The sequence below is a fragment of the Arvicola amphibius genome, chromosome 6 (assembly GCF_903992535.2).
Source record: "Arvicola amphibius chromosome 6, mArvAmp1.2, whole genome shotgun sequence".
Taxonomy (NCBI): domain Eukaryota; kingdom Metazoa; phylum Chordata; class Mammalia; order Rodentia; family Cricetidae; genus Arvicola; species Arvicola amphibius.
In genome coordinates this window covers 158,851,645-158,872,998 of record NC_052052.2, presented here as the reverse complement: position 1 = coordinate 158,872,998, position 21,354 = coordinate 158,851,645, and the positions used below count along the sequence as shown (strand labels likewise).

General features: G+C 34.4%; 2 protein-coding genes across 2 annotated transcripts; both read right to left on the bottom strand.

The window, feature by feature from the left end:
• Positions 1 to 4,810: 4,810 nt before the first annotated feature.
• LOC119817931 (olfactory receptor 12-like) lies at positions 4,811 to 5,737 on the bottom strand. The gene has a single exon (XM_038335405.1). It carries the CDS (start codon positions 5,735 to 5,737, stop codon positions 4,811 to 4,813), a length of 927 nt encoding a protein of 308 aa, XP_038191333.1.
• Positions 5,738 to 10,444: 4,707 nt separating this feature from the next.
• Positions 10,445 to 11,392, bottom strand: LOC119816196 (olfactory receptor 14A16-like). The gene has a single exon (XM_038332567.1). It carries the CDS (start codon positions 11,390 to 11,392, stop codon positions 10,445 to 10,447), a length of 948 nt encoding a protein of 315 aa, XP_038188495.1.
• Positions 11,393 to 21,354: the final 9,962 nt, after the last annotated feature.

The window sequence follows — 21,354 nt, the reverse complement described above, 5'->3', positions numbered from 1 at the left end:
TTGGTATTGACATAAAAACAGAGACATTGACCAATGGAATCAAATTGAAGGCCTCAAATATTAATCCACAAACCTGTCAACATCTGATTTTTGACAAAGAAGCTAAAATTATACAATGTAAGAAAGAAAGCATCTTTAACAAATGGTGCAGACATAACTGGATGTCAACCTGTAGAAGAATGAAAATAGATCCATATGTATCACCATGCAAAAAACTCATATCCAAATGGATTAAAGACCTCAATATAAATCTGACCACACTGAACCTGACAGAAGAGAAAATGGGAAGTATCCTGCAATACATGGGCACAGGAGACCACTTCCTACGTATAACCCCAGTAGCACAGAAAATAAGAGCAACAACGAATAAATGGGACCTCCTGAAACCAAGAAGCTTCTATAAAGCAAAGGACACAGTCATTAAGACAAAAAAGCAACATACTGAATGAGAGAAGATCTTCACCAACCCCACATAAGACAAAGATCTAATCCCCAAAATTCTGTTTTATCTTAATGTCTGGAATTTTTCAAGTAACACTAAAATAAAGTATTAAGAGTTTAGTTTTTCATAATGAGTAGTTTTTTTGAAAATGTTCTCTTTAAAAAATAGGATTGTTACTTCATTATAGAATTCTACAAAATAATTCAAGAATAAACAACATCTTTCTCAGTCTCTATTGAAAGGCTTAAGAGATTAGTATTGCATCACAATCACAACCAGACAAAGACAAAAGAAGCACAGAGAAGTACCACCAAACAATATTAATGAAAACATTCTAAATGAAATATAAAAAATTGATTTTGATAGCTCAATTTATAATTACACTCTAGAACAGATTAAGTTTATACATGTAATACAAACATGGCACAATCTATGAAAATCAATCAATATATTATACCAAATTGACAAAACAGAAAAACACCTGATCATTACAATCAATTCTGGGAAGGATTTGACAAAATTTGATAACTTTGAATAAAACAACAGTTTAGAAGGCAATTATGGAAGCAGCATAGAAGGGAAGTGTCTCAATATAAAAGACCTAAATAGAAAAACTGACAATTAACACCATGGAAAAGTGTTAAAATCTATCTAGGGTTATAAATAAATCAAGAGTACCCTTTTCACCAATGATAATCAACAACATGCTTAAATTTCTGTCAAGTTCATTTAAACAATAAAGAGATTAAAAAGTACATACCATATCCATTACCTTGCATAGATAGGTAGATATTTTAAATGAATACATTTAAAATGCACATTAACCAGTTTCAAAATACATGATACATTATTTTGTGTTAGTTGCACCATAGGTCTACAAAGCTAACTCAGCTTGTATGAAGAAATATTATGTTGAACTAAATCATGTGATATAAAACTCACTACCATCTATAAAAGACTTCAAGCAGTCATATTTTCCTTTTTCTGGGGGATTTTGTCTGAAGATTCCTCAGGGGGAGTTTGCTTAGGGAGATACTCTGAAGGCTCCTCTGAAGAGGCTTTTCCTGGAGACTTTTTTTTTTTAAGAATTTTATTTATTTATTTAGCATACAATATTCTGCCTGCATATATGCCTGCAGGCCAGAAGAGGGCACCAGATCTCATTACAGATGGTTGTGAGCCACCATGTGGTTGCTGGGAATTGAACTCAGGACCTTCGGAAGAGCAGGCAATGCTCTTAACCGCTGAGCCATCTCGCCAGCCCTCCTGGAGACTTTTTAAAAGAAAGTTTTTCATTCACTTTACGGCCTCTCATGTTTAGATCTCCATATATTGTATTGTTTCTGTCTAATGCTCTCCCTCTCACAGCAAGGCTATACCATGGTGTTGAGACCCTTTCATTCTAATAAAGCTCAAAGCTAAGGGAAATTATGAATTGGATTTAGCTTTCTTTCTAGACTGACTACCAGTGCTATCTCTCATTTTATTTAAAATTTGTACAGAGTGGAAAAGTAAGCTATTAATAATTCTCTAGTCAGCAATGCTGACTCTAGTACTATCTCATGATGTCTAGTACTCATATTCTCAGAGAAATAATATATACAGGAAAATTGCAACACATTATGCACTTGTTCAATCTAATTTTTTTAATGTCTATGTTATCAAAACTTCCTCTAGTAGAGTTGAAGAAAAAGAATTGATTATGGATTTTAAAAAAGGCTGAACAATGGCATTTTCCACTCCTGGGGTGCTAACAGGTCCCCTGACTGGTAATGCAGGGATGTAATATGTAAGAAATAAATCATTATGGTCCATTTTCACTATGGGGCATTTAGAGATCATTAATGAATCATGGATAGGCAGTAGATACTAAGTCCCTGACTTACCTAGCTTAGCACCTGGATCTTCCTTGCCTGGACACTTTTTAGTTTCTATTAGGGTTGAAAAGTCATAATAAGCTACATAACTGAGTCCAGTATCAGGAAAGCAAGGTGATTTAGAGCCCAAGACTATGTGTAATTTGGGGTGGAGACTATGTTAGAGAAGCATGAAAGAATGCATTTTCCAGAACTCACCAGACAGGGAATTTGGGGAGCAGGTAAATGGATTTGAAATTTAAATTTTATTAATATAAATATAAAATATTACTGTCTTGTTTGAATCAGCTTGTAGGTCAATTTTTTTTCCTGCAGAATTATAGAATAAACTATTTGACTTGCAACTCTTAAGCATTCAATGGTCTTATTGTGAAATAAGGATTTTCTTTCCCCAAAATTTGGAGACTCATTCAGGATTTCTGTATTTGGGAAGAAAACCCAATGGTTTTTGGAAAGTGGGAGATGTGTTCTGCCTCATCTGGACCTTTGCTTTTAAATGTTGTATTTCTCCTATGTTCTTTAGATTTGGTCTGAAGATTGCTCAGGAATTTTTCTCAGGGGATGCACTGGCTAAAGAAGCTCTTCTGCACCCCTCCCCACCATTACTTTCATGTGACTATCTCTCTTTATTTTCTTGTTCCCATTACTGTGAAGCACTTTCTAGACTTTAAAGGGAAGCCTCTCCTGTTCAAGACCCCATCATGTTTAGATCTCTGTATATGGTATTATTTCTTTCTATTGCTCTCCCTTCACACCTTGAGGCCACATTGAAGTCATGTGAAAAGTGGAGCTTTGAGTAAGGCTCATAAGATAAAATTTTGAATTAAAATATAAACCATAAAATTAAGTAAAAATTATCTTGGATCCAGCTATGAACTTGAAACTATAAAATCTATTGAAAAGATAGTAGAAAGTTTTTGTGGTTTTGGATTGAGCAAAGATCTTTTTTTAATTTCATTTTTTGAGACAGTGTATGACTATATATAACTAGCCTGCCCTCAAATTCATAACTCTCCTACCTCAGCTTTCTGAGTGCTTAGAGTGTAGGAATGTACCACAATGTCAGCAGCAAAGGTCACTCATATAAGACAGTGGAAGAACAATCAATACATGAACAAATTAATTCATGAACACTGAATTTAATTAACTTCTATTCTTAAAGAGGAGTTGTTAAAATAATGAAATAGAAAGCTACACCTGAGTAAATATTTTTAATACTCACATTTCATAAAGGATATCTATTTGAAACACACAAGTACTTCAAATCTCAATAATAAAAAATAACATCCTAGTGTGGGTAAGTGTGCATAAGATTTAAATAGGCACAACACAAAACAAAAACATGCTGAAAGGAAGTAAGCACATGAAAATATTTTGGACACTATTTGGAATTTAGCAGACACTACTTAAATCAAAATGAGACACCATATAAATTTAACAAAATAATTACATCAAAAATGAAGAGAAAAACATGTTAATGAAAATGTGAATCTGAAACAGAAACTGAATATGTGAACTATTAAAAAATGGAAAATTGCAACAGTTTTCAAAACACAGAATATACATTAACAGTCCAGGAATTTATTTCAGATAAATTAAATCATAGGCTTATATTACACACACACACACATACACACACACACACACACACACACACACACACACACACATTGTATTTGTAATGGCCCCCGACTAAAAACAGCTCAAATATTTATCAATACATGAATGGTGAGCAAATTGTAGTAGTCCCCTCATATAGTATATTCACACCATGAAATATTTTCCAAGAATTAATTATAATTAACTATTGATAATAATGCAAGTTAGATATATATTAAAGTAGTTATTAAGAGAGCCATAATTCCTGAGGGAAAACAAGCTTGTGTAGTTATCCAGAGTGAGGCATTTTTTCATAGGGAAAGGGAGAGAGTATCAGAAAGGCTTCCTAAGGAAATTTTTGGTAAAGTGCACAGGTTTCTTTTCTTGACTATGTGGTGATTATACAAGTATATACATGTGCTAAAACACAACATATTTTAATAATTAAAATGAATAAATTGATAGCTGTTGGTTATACTCCATAAAAACTGTTTAAAATAATTTATCAAGGGAATTTGTCTAATTTATTAGTAATTTTGATATGAAAAATACCAATACATTGCTAAATCTTTTTAAGGCAAATATTGAAGCATTTTGGTTTTCTTCACCTTTGGGAATGATATGTTTTACTACTTCATGAGTTGTTTTCAAATATTTTCTGTTTGACAGTTTTTATGATGAAGTTTGATCAGGCACCTGTATATGAGGCAAAATAAACAAATACCAATTCAATCATCCATTCTTCCACTTTAAATTTTATTTATCATCAGCCTTGATTTCATTTATTGTTAAATGGCATTAACAAAGTAACTCTTGGTACAGCATAAACTACGGGAGTAGCACTGAATTGGAGTAAAGTCCAGGTTAGTTTGCGAAACCAACATCCACAGAATCAGGTGGAGAATTTCTGTTTGCTTCTCATCAGAGCTTGCTTGACATCTTTGTTCCTCAGGCTGTATATGAGGGGGTTCAACATGGGAATGACAATAGTGTAGAAGATAGACACCACTTTGCTCTGCTCCATGGAAGAGACAGCACTGGGCTGTGCATACATGAAGAAAACAGTACCAAAGAACAAGCACACACCGGTTAGGTGGGAGGCACACGTGGAGAAGGCTTTCTGGCGTCCCTGCACGGTGCGGATTTTCAATATTGCTGAGATGATGTAGATGTAAGAAACAAAAACAGTCAAGAAGGTGCCAACAATAATGAAACCACATAAACCGAGAAGAACCAGCTGGTTTATAAAGGTGTCTGAACATGAGAGGGTTAAGAGTGGTACGACATCACAGAAAAAGTCATTGATTTCATTGGATCCACAAAAGGACAAAGTGAAGGTCATTGTAGTTTGAGTGATAGCATTCACTGCACCCCATGAGTAGGACCCCAACACTAATAATCCACAGACCCAGTGAGACATACTCACAGAGTACAGAAGAGGATTACAGATGGCAATGAAGCGGTCATAAGCCATGGCAGCCAGGAGAAAAGCTTCTGTAGTACCAAAAAGAGATAAAAAAAAGAATTGTGTAGCACACCCACCAAAAGATATTGTGTGGTCCTGTTTCAAGCAGTTTATCACAGCTCTAGGAGCAATTGTGGAAGAATAGCATATGTCCAAAAAGGAAAGACTTTGGAGGAAGGCATACATTGGGGTGTGGAGGTGTGCATCCATCTTAATAATTATAATCATGCCAAAATTTCCCACCACTGCTATAACATACAAAACTAAAAAAATCAAAAATAGCACCATTTGTGTCCCAGGACCCCCTTTGAATCCAAGTAGAACAAACTCTGAGACATATGTAAAATTCTTCATTTTATAATCACAGCCACAGAAGGATGGAAGAGAAGGAGAAGACACAGGGAAGTGAAGATTTGCAAACCCAATATAGTGTACCACCTACAAGATTAAATTAAATTATAGGCATCTGTATGTCATTAAAATTATTCTGTTTACAATCTTGATCTACAGTGTTCCATATGCCTTGAAAAAAGGGAAAGATACAGCTGCAGGAGAGAGGAATTGGAAAGAAATAAGCATTGGCATACAAATAATCAGCCTCTATGAATACATCAATATTATGCTCACCCCATCTCACCAGAACCACACAGGAACTGAAACTGTGATGCATTTTAAATCATTTATTTACTTTATTCTCAACCTAGAAAAATATGGAGAAGTCTCAAAAATCAAACTGCAAAAATAAGGGCTACAGATAGAGTTCAGCGGTAAAATTTTACCTAGTAGTCCCACGTTTCTAAGTTTAATGCCCAGCAATACAAAAGAAAGCAAAAAGACAGACATGAAGATACATTAGACATAACTATTGATTCAGTTCTGAATTACAAGAACTGCTATGTATATATGCTGAGAGATCTTGCAAGTGATAAGCACTATTCAAAATCATTTCATTCAGAGTCCCGTGTCTTGAAATCTAATTTCTTACGTCTGCTATAACATATTATCTTAGATTTAAAAGTTTCAGACACAAAACCCCTTTTCTCTGAGGACATCACTCCAGAATGAGCTCCAGTGGCCCATAGTGTGTATGCTGCCCTTTTCCTTTTTAAGGCTTAGCATACCCTCTTTCTAACATCTCTAGTTTAGTCTTTATATGTTGTATTTGTCTATTCTATTATTTCTTATGAGGGCTATTGCAATGACACTAGGTACTTTTAGATATGACACAATAATCACATCTTATTTTCATGATTGTGTCTGAAAATTTCCTTTTATAAGGTAACATGACATATTCATAAAGTCCATAAAATAGGATATGTGTATCATGAGAGGCACTATTCATTCCATGAAAATATTTACTGGACATATTCTCAATAAACTGATGATTTTTGTTAAAATATAAGACAAAATAACTCAAATAATACAGATATATTTTATAAAATTAAGTATTTTCATTTTAGTTGATGTGCATATTACTGTTAAAATATTTTTCTTTTACCTCTTTTTCATCTCTAATACACACCTCTTCATGAACTATTACAGAAATATCACGTAAAAATACATAATTTATTTAAGCATCCTCTCTTAAGAAACACTTGAACTACAGTTAATTGAGATTTTGTTGTAGAAGTGAGACTTTCTAAAGTGAAACTTTCTAAAGCAGCAAGTAAGTAATGAAGCTGTGTATGTGTAAGGCAGGCATTTATATGTATGGGGGTATCTGAAATTTTGAAAAATTGTTTCTACCATTTTTCATGTTGCTTATACATTGCTATGAACCTCTAATTCGCAAAGCTGTAGCAATATACCACAGAGAAATAGTTCAGTGTACTAGTTAATATAAGGCTGTGCTCTCAGAAAGCTTGGGTTCTCATGAACTAATGTCTTATTATTGCTACTTTGCAGTAGCTTGACTTGTCAGATGTGGATATTAAAAGTGATGATAACTGGGAATTTTTTTACAGGTGAAAGTATTTTAGAGATTCTTGGCATATAGTAAGCACAGTCTCAGTGCTATTATTAAAAGTTAAGAATACACTATTTCTCCAATGCATTTGGATGAAATCTGCCATGTTTATGAATCAGTTGTAATTCCCATAAAATTATAATTGATTTAAAAGTTCAATCTATTTAACTACAATTTAAATATATTAAATATAATTGGTCACAGGGTCTTTGAGAAATAATTATCTTTTCTATAAAATAGACCTCACCTAAATGTGTGGTATCCCTCCTTCCCTTTCTAGCTGACTCTTGATTTCATCTTCAACTCTGTGGTAAATTATGTACTTACAAAATTTCTACAGACCAATCTTACAAGAGGTAAGAATGAAGAATATATAGTTTCCTTGGTGATGGTCATCAGAGATTTATTCCCCAGGGTTCTGTTTTAACAAGAAGAGTTTACTCACTCAGGCAACTTGGAAAAGCAACAAAAGGAAGTTCTAGAGTAGGATTTGAAAGCAAAACAAAACAAACTCAAGTCATAATACCTGTTTGTAAAAATAGGATTTGTCCTTTGTAGGTAAAGGCCACTTGTTTGTTTCCCAGCTACCCAGACTCAAATAACCGCACAGAAATTGCATTAATTAAAACATTATTAAACTATTAAAAATAGTTGAACAAATGCTTTTGTAGTATGATTGGGCATCTCTTCGGTATATTCCCAAGAGTGGTATTGCTGGATCCTGAGGTAGGTTGATTCTCAATTTTCTGAGAAACCACCACACTGATTTCCAAAGTGGTTGCACAAGTTTGCATTCCCACCAGCAATGGATGAGTATTCCCGTTACTCCACATCCTCTCCAGCATAGGCTATCATTGGTGTTTTTGATTTTAGCTATTCTGACAGATGTAAGATGGTATCTCAAAGTTGTTTTGATTTGCATTTCCCTGATAGCTAAGGAAGTTGAACATGTCCTTAAGTATCTTTTGGCCATTTGAAATTCTTCTGTTGAGAACTCTCTGTTCAGTTCAGTACCCCATTTTTTAATTGGGTTATTCTTGAGTTCTTTATATATTTTGGAGATGAGACCTTCGTCTGATGTGGGGTTGGTGAAGACCTTCTCCCATTCAGTAGGTTGTCTTTTTGTCTTAATGACTGTGTCCTTTGCTTTACAGAAGCTCCTCAGTTTCAGGAGGTCCCATTTATTCATTGTTACTCGTATTGTCTGTGCTACTGGGGTTATATGTAGGAGGTGATCTCCTGTGCCCATGTATTGCAGGCTACTTCCTACTCTCTCTTCTGTCAGGTTCAGTGTGGTCGGATTTATATTGAGGTCTTTAATCCATTTGGACTTGAATTTTGTGCATGGTAATAGATATGGATCTATTTTCATTCTTCTACATGTTGATATCCAGTTATGTCATCCTTGGTTTATGATCACTTGGGCTACTGAATATTGTTAACTATCTTATCTGATATCAGATATTGTCATGAATATTTTTGTTAATCTAGTATAGCCATAGAGAAGAGAGATCTGGGATATCTTATTGTCCATCTCAAAGTTTTGAGACTTTAGAACTTTCATAGCATATTAAAATAATTTAAATATTAATTCAATTCTTAAAAAGTCCGTAAAGCTCCAAGTACACATGAAAATTTAGAAAATGAAAAGCTGGGATTCTCAAGCAAGTAAAAAAAAAGTGAAAAAAAAAACAGTGGACTGTCCATAATCATACTGGTTAGTAATTGTGATAAAAGGATAGATAAATATTAAATACCTAATGAGGTATTAAAAGGACTACTACACAATTAAAGTAACCACAATTAAGTTAATTTTAAATAAAATTGTGGTTTACAGTTAGAGAATAGTTCTTTGATGAACCTATCAACTACAAAACTCTCACTAAACTGAGAATATTGTCTTACCTTTCTCTTTCATGTTTATGCTAATAAAATGCCATTAATTTCATTTTGTTGGAAGTTTAAAAGCAGAGAATGTACAGATGTGTTCTAATAGTTTGTTTTTTCTCGTGATGTGTTTATTTCAGAAACATTTTAGGCACCTGACTAAGAAGGTGGGCACACTGCATTTATTTCACAGATTCCACTACTGTGCAGAACACTAATAATAGGTGCGTGCGTTGCCCTCTGTCCTGAGCCCAGTCTATTACATCACTGCTGTGGGGCACACTGCATTTATTTCACAGATCCCATTACTGTGCAGAACACTAATAATAGGTGCGTGCGTTGCCCTCCGTCCTGAGCCCGTCTATTACATCACTGCTGTGGGGCACACTGTATTTATTTCACAGACTCCACTACTGTGCAGAACACTAATAATAGGTGCGTGCGTTGCCCTCCGTCCTGAGCCCGTCTATTACATCACTGCTGTTCTCACACCGACAACTGGAAATTGCTATTTCTTGGGTGACAAACTTACGTATAAGCACTTTCTAAGGTGACATTTCACCCTTTTGTTTTAAAAACTGTAATCTTACACTCCATTTTACCTAAAAATCTATACTATCAATATTTCTAATATTATAATTAATTTATTGGCTCTTGTCAACTATTATCAACATACTCCAGGCACTATTCTCATAGGTATAGGTACAAATAATAGTGTATTTCGAAGATAATAATGTAAAATATCTTTATTTAACTAATAATCTCTAAATGAATTAAATATAGTTCTTGTTTAAAAATAGATGAAAAATAATTTAGGATTTCTCTGTATTGGAATTATTTTTTGTTTCAATTGCTGCAATGATAAAATTAAGAGAACTTAAAGAGCGTACCATAAAATACCTATATTTGGGATGCATTACCAAAAATCCCACAACATTTAATGAGACTGGTATTACTAAATATATGCCATGGCTATAGAATAAAAAATTATTCTAAACCTATAATCTATTGATATAGACATAATATTTGGAAAACTTCCACTGAGTTTATAATTTTAAAAGTACCTCTAATGTTCAGTTCCATGTATAAAATGTATTGTTTTTTGTAAAAGCAAGACAATGTAACACATATCAAATAACTTTAATACATATTTGAATTAACAGATAATTTTACATAGTTTGTATCAAATTAGCTAATATTTTAAAGACTCAGAGTCTTACAGTCATTTTCTCTCCTAAAATCTTGCATAGGGCCATTTTTACATCTGAATTTCTCAAACTATAAATCACAGGATTCAGGCTAGGAGGTAACAAAGAGTAGAACACTGACATAAAGAGGTTTAGGGATGATGGAGATTTTGTTGTTGAACCTAAATATGCAACAAATCCAGAAGAGAGAAATAAGGTCACCACAGTAAGATGGGGTACACACGTGGAGAAAATTTTAAACCTTCCTTGTACAGAAGGAATTTTTAGGATGATAGTGAAAATGTGAACATAGGAAATAGTCATCAATGTAAAACATATGGAAGCAAAACAACAGCTAGTAATGATAAACACATATTCGAGAATTTGGTCTCTGAAACAAGCAAGTCTGAGAAGTGATGGAATATCACAGAAGAACTGATGCACTACATTTGGACCACAGAAATGGACAGAGAATGTTCCTGTGGCATGGAGGGAACCATAGAAACACCCACTGAGCCATGCTGCCACCACCATCTGAACACAGGCACATCTATTCATGATGGCTTCATAGTGTAGAGGGAAGCAAATGGCAGCATAGCGGTCATAGGACATCACCAAAAGCAGGGCAAACTCTGTGCCTGCCAAAAATATAACACAGAAAACCTGTAAAACACATCCCAGGAAGGAAATAGAATGTGTGTTAGTCACCAAGTTCATGATGGATTTGGGAACTGTGACAGAAATATAACAGATATCAATCAAGGACAAATTCTTCAAAAAGAAATACATAGGGGTCTGGAGATGCTGATCTATAGTGGTGAGGATGATAATGAGGAAGTTTCCCATTAGTGTTCCCACGTAAATCAAGACGAAAAGTGTGACACACAGTGTCTGCAGCACTTGGCCATCTGGGTATCCTATGAGCAAGAATTCCATGTAATCTGTCATGTTCCTTAATGGCTCAGTCATTATGACTCTTGTCTGTGGAAATAAAGGGGAAATCATTATTGCTTCATTTACTTCTATCTCCCTCTTTCATTTTTATGTGGTTTTTAATTAAGTAATTGTTGATTTGTTTTAGTTCATTCTCATTGATGTTTTGTGATATTAGAGGGGTGAATGACATCTTGCAAACTGGAAAGTTATCAATTATGTACAATAAATTTTTAAAAAAGGAATTAAGAATAGTTTACCTTATTTGATCAAATGATATCATGAACTTTACATTGTAAATAGAAATAATATAATCAGTCCATAGACAAAGATCACATTGATTTTAAACAAAATATTTACAGTAGTGGGATTTTTAACATAAAAGTTCAATATTACCATATTTAACCATCTAATTTATTTCCTAGTAAAATGCTTTATAAAAAGAAAGGGCATGTGAAAAAATGCAGCCATTTCTTTATTTTTTCTCTACTGTGTTATAGTACAGATAAGCAAGAAAGCATAAGTTAGCAGAGGAAAAAAAAGGCTACTAGAATGTCAATGTTCATTACCCTCTCTTCCTGCATGCAGAAGCAATGTGAATAGTTGCTTTCTCAAGTTCCTGATATGATCACTTCCTCTCATGTTGGACTTTAACCTTGAGCTATGAATCAAAAACATTTTCACCTTTAAGTTGATTTTTGTCAGGGCATTTTATCATAGCAATGAGAAAACCAGATAATGCACAATTTTTCTCTAATATTAGAAATCACATTCTTCAAACATATTTAAAGATTGAAAGTGGAATATTAAGGGTTATACATAGAAATGAAGACAACAAGAATGCTACATTTTATGGTAAATATAAAGAACTTCAGAGTTGCTATTTAATTTCTTTAAAACTTTTATTATAAGGAAACTTGTTTAAACTATTCTGTATTAATATCTAAGAAAATTGAAATGTGTGATAATGATTTTAAAATGTCAATAAATAGTACTAAAATGAAATATGTTTTATATTATGTAAAATGAATGTAGCATGTGATGTATTAGTCGTATTACAAATCATGAAATCACCAGATAAAATTAAAGATGGTAAGAAAATTGTACAGTTAAAATGAAACATGATATTTAATTTATATAAAAAAAGTTAAAACAAGGGCTATTAAAGGACACATTGGTCAAAGAGAAAACAAAATGAAGAATTGTAGATATAAGTTCAAATATATAAATACTTACATCAAAAATGAATGGACTACATAGCATTTCATTGTGTATACACTGCATTTTAACCATCTTTTCATCCTTTGATGAAATTAGTTTGATAATACCTTAACTATTATATATAGTGATATAGTATACTTATGAATGTAGGTGTCTCTACATCATAGTGATTTAAGTTTCTTATTATTTGTGTGTATATATAAATTGTATCACCGTAAGTTTTAATTTAAAATATTTTCCACCAAATTAAAACTCTGTATACATCAGGAAAAATACTGTACATCTTTAGTAATAGGTAAACTATAAAATAATTGCTGAAGTAGCAAGAAGAACAGTATTTACTCAAGATTCAAATTTGGAAGGAATGGAAGGATGTTGATCCAAGTGCACAAAGTTGCAGTTGAACAGGTGGAACAACTATTTGTTTTGATATTTATGGATATGTTGATTAGCCTTATGTAATCATTCCATGCTGAATACATATGTCACAAAATAATATATACTCAAATTACAAATGATTATATATTGTATAAAACATTTAAGTCCAAAATAAATGAACAAATGAAGAATAATTGAACACAAATTGAACTAACAAAAAGATTAAAATTATCAAACTTTATGAAATAAGACCTATTTAGGTTCTAAGACAGATGCCATAAATGGATGGATAAGTCGAAAACTAATATAACCATAATAATATAACATAAATGCTATCAAACAAGGGAACAAATAGAGAAAAAATAATTCACAACCATAAGTGGTAGGTTCATCAACATCTGAAGTTTATAGTAACAAATTCAATATTGAAGCAAAATTTAAACAACACAGACAAACCTAGAGTTAGAATTATAACTATAAATACAATTAGAAAATATATACTTTTTTAACCAGTGATTTATAGAATAAATAAAAATATAAGCAAATGTATTAGAAAGCTTAAATATAAACAAACTTAACCAGCTCTACATATAGGACGCTACAAACATTTATTTCTTTTGATGTTTATGTAGATTGCTAATGACTATAGACAAGCTAGTAAATCACAAAAACTATTTAAAACTTAAACTATACAATAATATTTTAATTAAATTAAGAATCAATATAACTACATAAAAATTATAAGATATTAGAAATTATGAATTTTGATCTAAGTAATTCAGAGATGACTGACATTTTCAAAGACAGCCATAGATAATTTGAAATAAAATATAATGGAAATAAACGGAGGGACTTTTGTCTTAGCTCTTTAAGAGAAAGCATTATCACATGTAATTTTATTGCTCTAGATTTTTATACTACAAAAGTAAAATGTCAAAATTCAATTATCCAAAATGAATTCAAAAATTGCAGTTAAAAGGACTACATTAAATCATAAAAGACCATAAGAAAATTAGAAAGAATTAGTGCTAATTCTTGGAAATGAAAACAGCAACAGAAATAATGCATATACACTATCTATACACTAATGAATGAAAAGTACAAATTAACAATGAGGTTTTTTAGGTAACCTCATTCTAAATAAATATTCATTCCAATAAAATAATGATATTAGTGAAAAAATAATAATTTTTGTTCAATGGACAAGTTTCAATCAGATTACAATAATCAAAATAAGAAATTCTAAATATTTATTAAATAAACTAAATGATTCTAATATTCAGAAAAAAAGCACAAGTAAATTCTAGGTTAGAAAATATTTATTTTTGACTCAGAAAATAAGGGATGGCATCTAAAAATTTTATGATTATTAAACATTTGAATAAATGTTAGAACAAATAAAAATTATAAATTGGTTGGAAGATTAGAGCTAGTAGAAGTTTTCTATATCACCTTGAGACTGATGTGCCATGAGACTGCCTGAAGTACAATAGTAGAAACTCAGAGAACAGATGAATCCTGGGGACACTGGATATTAGATTTGTAATAAACCAGATAGCCAACATGGAGCACTGTAAGTGTGACAGGGAGAAAAAATGTTCCTTTCAGTGAGTCTATAAGCAAAAGAGAGAAAACTTCAGTGACTTCCATGATTGCAGAATTCAGTGCTGTTCACATACACAGAAAGCAAACAAGAAAACTGGGTTTTATTCAATGGGCAGGTACAGAAGAAACCATGACAGACAGCAGTCTTAAGAGGAGTCCTATTGCCTTAGCTCATGACTGTTTGTGATAAGAAGCCCCACCCCTGCACTTTGAGATCTCCTACTCCCAATGGCCCCTCATTTTCAGCAGCTAAGGGTGAAACCACCTCAGAGCCAATGTAGGCCCTGAGAACAGACTGTAAATTGAACACAAGTTTAAGGACACAGGTCTGCTTGATTGAAAAAGTATTGGTGGGTATATGAGAGTTTTGGTATGGAAGTATATGCAAGAAATATTTACATAGGCAATGCAAGATCATTTTAATTTAAAATAAGAACTATCACCATAACCATATAACTCTTATTTAATAAATAGTAAGACGTTACTATCTTTCTGATTTTTTGGTCCACTTCTCAAACTTTCCTGCTGCATGGAAAAGATGAATTAACAGCAATTCCAAGCACTGCAGTGAAACCTTTATGAGTCCCAGTTCTCAAGGATGGCATACATATGAAGGTTGGGAAATGACTTTTGCAATTTAAAACAGAGTTCGTCAAGGCAATTTATACCTCTTATCCAATGTTTGTATCAAGTTGGCATTTCTCAAAGATATTGTCTGAGGCAGAAAAAAATAATGAGATGGGAAGATAATGTTTTTGACTATTGGTACTGAACAAGCAGCATGAACAGGAGACACATAGCACGATGAACGGACTTGGCCAGAAAATGGCTTTAATCAAGAGCTCTTCACAAACCTGAAATCTTCAAGAAGCTGTGGTGTATCTTTGTTGTCTTCTCATTTGTTTTGGGAATATATTGTTTGTGGATTTAATGCTAGTATTTTGTTTTATTTTTGAAAAGTCACAAATAATTCTCTTAAAGGATTTGTCTTTTTAAAAAATGTGTCCTCCAGAGGTCTTTCTTTTAAAGATACTATACAATATAAATTACACATGAAAAAAAAAAACCTTAAAGGCATGGGCTAGTGTAGCTCATAGTAGAATACTTGACTAATATGTTCAAGAATCTAGGTTCAATTCTTAGTGCTGCCAAAAACACATATAAATAAATGAACAAACAAACAAATAAACAAACAATATGGACTCAAGTGTTGTGAATGAAATAAAATTGGATGCAATTTAATTTTTAGTACCACCACAATTGATGTTTTCTATGTTTAGAAATGTTCTGTGCTTGCTTGACTTCAGTTTGGTTGGTAAATGAAGAGTTTGGGCTTTATTGTTGCTAAAAAACCTTCTACCTCTAAGAAAGGGTTATTGTTTTATGATCATAATAGTTGATACAACAGACTCTCCTGAGTTTGGATGATGCCCAGTCCCATTTAGACCCCAAAGTCATTCAGCTTAGTACTGGTGTAATTGCCATAGCATACTTTTAAGAATAGTTTAAAAATCTAAAAACTATTCACCACCACTCAATGGATACTAGAAAAGGTGCCTCTGGCTCTGTTATCTGCATTTGTTCTCAACTTCTTTTTCTATTCTGTGTGTAAGATGGGTAATGAGTTGATATTTTAAATATAATTCTTTGGTAAGTATGATTGATGATTCTCAATTTAAAACATGATTAAATTTAGCTCCATGGTTATATTAAAATTTTGAGTAACTACAATTGGGCTTTGAAACTTACTGGCTGAGCAATCATTCCTAGAGATAACTGAATCAAACATCATGATTAAAAGCAGATTTTAAATTCTGCTAATGCAGCTTTCAGATATAGCCTGACAATGTATGGGGGGATGGAGGTGGTAAGAAGGTGTCTTGAAAGATTCTAGCACAATGAAATGATGTTTCTCTGGGCAAAACCACTAATCTGTTTTGATCTGAAATAATTGATGTGAACACTTCAAAGGAAATTTAGATTTTCTGTAAATTTGCTCTCCTGCTATTGCATAAAGCTCATGATTCAGACTCACCTGTTACAGCTCAAAGAATAGGGTCTAAATTTTTTAAGGAGTGCTTCTATTGTTCAGTATGTTGCAGAGGACTTCAGTGAATTTCATCTGAAGGTCTTACCTTTTTAATGAAGTGGGAATGATATTCAACTGGTTATACTTCACCCCCCTGGGAAAATTAGAGACTAGGGTAGAAACGCAATTGTTGTAGGACCATGATTGCAGTTCTCTATGGAACCTTATACACCTAGGATGTTAGTGCTGTGTTGTCTGTCTGTGTTCCTCACGCCACACAATAATCTGGTGCTCTAACTTTTCCTATGCAGAACCTGATGTAGGGTTCTTTTTGAAGATCGTTTTCCACCTTTAAGTTTTGAGATAGGCTCTGCCACAAACTTGAAGCTCATGGATTTGACTAGCCTGGCTGACTGATGAGTGCCACAAACTTGAAGCTCAAGGATTTGACTAGCCTGCCTGACTAATGAGTTTCATGGATCCACATGTCTCTGACTCCTCAGTGCTAGAGTTACAGGAATGTAGCACCACCTCTGACTTTTTACATGGATTCTGGGTATCCAAGTTCAGGTTCATACTTACACAGCAGACACTTTACAAATGAGGCCATATCCCTAGTTCCAATAAATGATATATTTCACTATGAAAATAAAAATTTATATATCAAATAAATTTCCATAGTGAGACATGATTTATAGAGTTTATTTAATGCCATACAGAAAATAGTTTGAGGACATTTAATACAAAAAAGAGTTATAAAATAAACATTTTGTCACATATTTCCCTTGCCATAAACAAAAGAATAAAAAGGAAATTGAAATTTTTACAAGGACAAAAGTAATTTCATCATTGACACCTTCACTACACATGTATACTGCTCAGTGATAAGACTATTTTGAAAATAATTTTCTTGAATAATGGCATATGTTTGTCAAGCCTCTAATAAGCAAAGGTTCTATTATGGTGTTTGTATGGGCTAATTTATCAGCAATATTGACTCCTTATAATAAAACTTTAAAATAAAAGCACAGCTGCCCTCTTCAGAGGTTTTGCCCTGATCCACCTGTTGTCTTCTGTCACAGTGTGATGTCCCAAGTGCTTTCATTCTCTATATTCCTCACAGCTAGTTTGGACCCTCATGCTGCTTCTGAGTATGCTTCTTCTCTGTACTTTGTATGCAATTTCTGAGTTGACTTTTTCCCCTTTAACTTTTAATTCATGATTTCTGTCTTCTCCTGGAATTTCACTATGGAAATGCATTCCTCCTTACAATAAAACCAGCTGTATTCACATTTGGCATATATCCGAAGTCAGTCAAACTGTATCAGTTTCTTACAGAGTCCCAGTTCAATGAAGAACAAACAATTCTTCCACAGTCTCCAGAGTCAGGGTGATAGATTCGTGCTCCACTCTGCGTTTCAAGAGTAGTAGCTACAAGTTGTTTGTTTTATTGGACAACCAGTGAGAAATTTATAGCAGCAATATTTTAATCATAGTTCTTTTTTATAAACATATCTTTAAAAATGCATTGATAGAATACATTTTCTATGTGTGGGGTGGTAGGTAAGAGCCATGGTTTGTGTACAGGTCAGAGGACAATTTTTAGGAATTGGTTCAACTGTCCTTCCACAATGTAGATCCCTGGAATAAAATTCAGGTCATTCAGCTTGGCAGCAAGTGCCTTTACCTGTTGAGTTATCTTTCCCCACTGACCACAGTCTGATTTCTATTGTAAAATTAGACTGAACAAGTTATTACTTTGATATTTTCAACTTTTCAATCATCAGGTCATTATTACTGATATTCTAATGGTTAAAAATGGTCTTTTGGGCTGACAGATATTTTGTATCTATTTTCCAGTTTTTTTGTTTTTGTTTCTTTAATACGTTTTTTTTTATATTTAAAAATTTCCATCTCCTCCCCTCCTCCTCCCCCTTCCCTCCCCTCCCCTCCCCTCCACCCATACCCCACCCCTCCTTCTCCAGGCCAAGGAGCCATCCGGGTTCCCTACTCTATGTTAAGACCAAGGTCCTCCCATCTCTCCCCAGGTCCAGGAAGGTGATCAACCAAGCTGAGAAGGCTCCCACAGAGCCCGTCCATGCAGAAGAATCAAAGCCCAGCGCCATTGTCCTTGGCTTCTCAGTCAGCCTCCACCGTCGGCCACATTCAGAGTCCGGTTTGGTCACATGTTCCATCAGTCCCATTCCAACTGGAGTTGGTGATCTCTCCTTAATTCTGTCCGACCGTCTCCATGGGTGAACGCACCCCTCACGGTCCTGACTTTCTTTCTCATGTTCTCCCTCCTTCTGCTCCTCATCAGGACCTTGGGAGCTCAGTTCGGTGCTCCAATGTGGGGCTCAGTCATTTTCTTCATCTATCGCCAGGTGGAGGTTCTATGGTGATATGCAAGAAATTCATCAGTATGGCTATAGGAACTGGCCTTTTCGGGTTCCCTCTCCTCAGCTGCCCAAGGAACTAACTGGTGGCGTCTCCCTGGAAACCCGGGAACCCCTCTAGGGTCAAGTCTCTTGACAACCCTCAGATGGCTCCCTAAATTAAGATATATGCTTCCCTGCTCCCATATCCACCCTTCCTGTATCCCAAGCATCCCATTCCTCCAAACTCCCCCCATTCTCCCCTTCACGCTTTTCTCTCCCCATCTTCCTTTGGCCCCATCTCGCCCCACCCTCAAGTTCCCAATTTTTGCCCAGCGATCGTGTCTACTTCCAATATCCAGGAGGATTACTATATGTTTTTCTTTGGGTTCACCTTCTTATTATCTTCTCAAGGATCCCGAATTATAGGCTCGATGTCCTTTAATTATGGCTAGAAACCGATTATGAGTGAGTACATCCCATGTTCATCTTTTTAGGTCTGGGTTACCTCACTCAGAATAGTGTTCTCTATTTCCATCCATTTGCATGCAAAATTCAAGATGTCATTGTTTTTTACCACTGAGTAGTATTCTAACAAAAACAATCTTATACAATAATGGTACTTCTGGAGGCATTACCATCCCTGACTTCAAACTCTATTACATAGCTACAGTATTGAAAACAGCTTGGTATTGGCATAAAAACAGAGAAGTCGACCAATGGAATCGTATAGAAGACCCGGATCTTAAACCACAAACCTATGAACACCTGATTTTTGATAAAGGAGCCAAAAGTACACAATGGAAGAAAGAGGGCATCTTCAACAAATGGTGCTGGCATAACTGGATGTCAACCTGTAGAAGAATGAAAGTAGATCCATATCTATCACCATGCACAAAATCAAGTCCAAATGGATTAAAGACCTCAATATTAATCTGAACACACTGAGCTTGATAGAGGAGAAAGTGGGAAGTACTCTACAACAAATGGGCACAGGAGACCGTTTCCTACGTATAACCCCAGCAGCACAGACATTAAGGGCAACATTGAATAAATGGGACCTCCTGAAGCTGAGCAGCTTCTGTAAAGCAAAGGACACTGTCACTAAGACAAAAAGGCAGCCTACTGACTGGGAAAAGATCTTCACCAACCCTGCAACTGACAAAGGTCTGATCTCTAAAATATATAAGGAACTCAAGAGACTAGACTTTAAAATGCTAATTAACCCAATTAAAAAATGGGGCGCTGAACTGAACAGAGAATTCTCAACAGAAGAAGTTCAAACGGCCAAAAGACACTTAAGGTCATGCTCAACCTCCTTAGCTATCAGGGAAATGCAAATCAAAACAACGTTGAGATACCATCTTACACCTGTCAGATTGGCTAAAATCCAAAACACCAATGATAACCTTTGCTGGAGAGGTTGTAGGGTAAGGGGTACACTCATCCATTGCTGGTGGGAATGCACACTTGTGCAACCACTTTGGAAAGCAGTGTGGCAGTTTCTCAGGAAATTCGGGATCAACCTACCCCAGGACCCAGTAATTCCACTCTTAGAAATTTACCCAAGAGATGCCCAATCATACTACAAAAGCATTTGCTCAACTATTTTCATAGCAGCATTATTTGTAATTGCCAGATCCTGGAAACAACCTAGATGCCCTTCAGTGGAAGAATGGATGAAGAAACTATTTTCCAGTTTTTAAGTGTCTTTTAGGTTCATTTGGGCTGCTTTTCCAAGTATTTAAAAATATTTATCAACTACATTTTATTGTGTGGAAAAAAACAACTTTTAAAAAATCATAGCTTTTACTATGATTAAAAATCAGCTAAACAGGGCTGAAGAGAGGACTCAGGACTTAAAAGCACTGGTTATCTTCCAAAGAACCCAGGTTCAATTCCCAGCATCCACATAGCAGTTCACAACTGTCTATAACTCTGGTTCTAGTGGATCCAGCACCTTCACACAGACATTCATGTAGGCAAAAAAAGAAAAACAATGAATATAAAATAATTAAAAAAAAAATCAGCTGAAGACCGGGCGGTGGTGGCGCACACCTTTAATCCCATCACTCAGGAGGCAGAGGCAGGTGGATCTTTGTGAGTTCAAGGCCAGCCTGGTCTACAAGAGCTAGTTCTACAAGAGCTAGTTCCAGGACAGACTCCAAAGCTATAGAGAAACCCTGTCTCAAAAAACCAAAAAAAAAAAATCAGCTGAAAGTTATGAATTTAACCTTTGCTGAAACATTACAAAGTAATATCATTTATTAGAAGAATGTTTTCTGTGGAACACAAATATAGCTTAAACATGCTACAGAACAGATTTAAGAAACCCCATTCTTGTTTATCTCAATAAATTTTATGGTTTGAATTGATGTATGCTATATAAA

Bases quoted from the DNA above. Each gene is read 5' to 3' on its own strand.
- LOC119817931 (XM_038335405.1), bottom strand. From the start codon at position 5,737: ATGAAGAATTTTACATATGTCTCAGAGTTTGTTCTACTTGGATTCAAA.
- LOC119816196 (XM_038332567.1), bottom strand. From the start codon at position 11,392: ATGACTGAGCCATTAAGGAACATGACAGATTACATGGAATTCTTGCTC.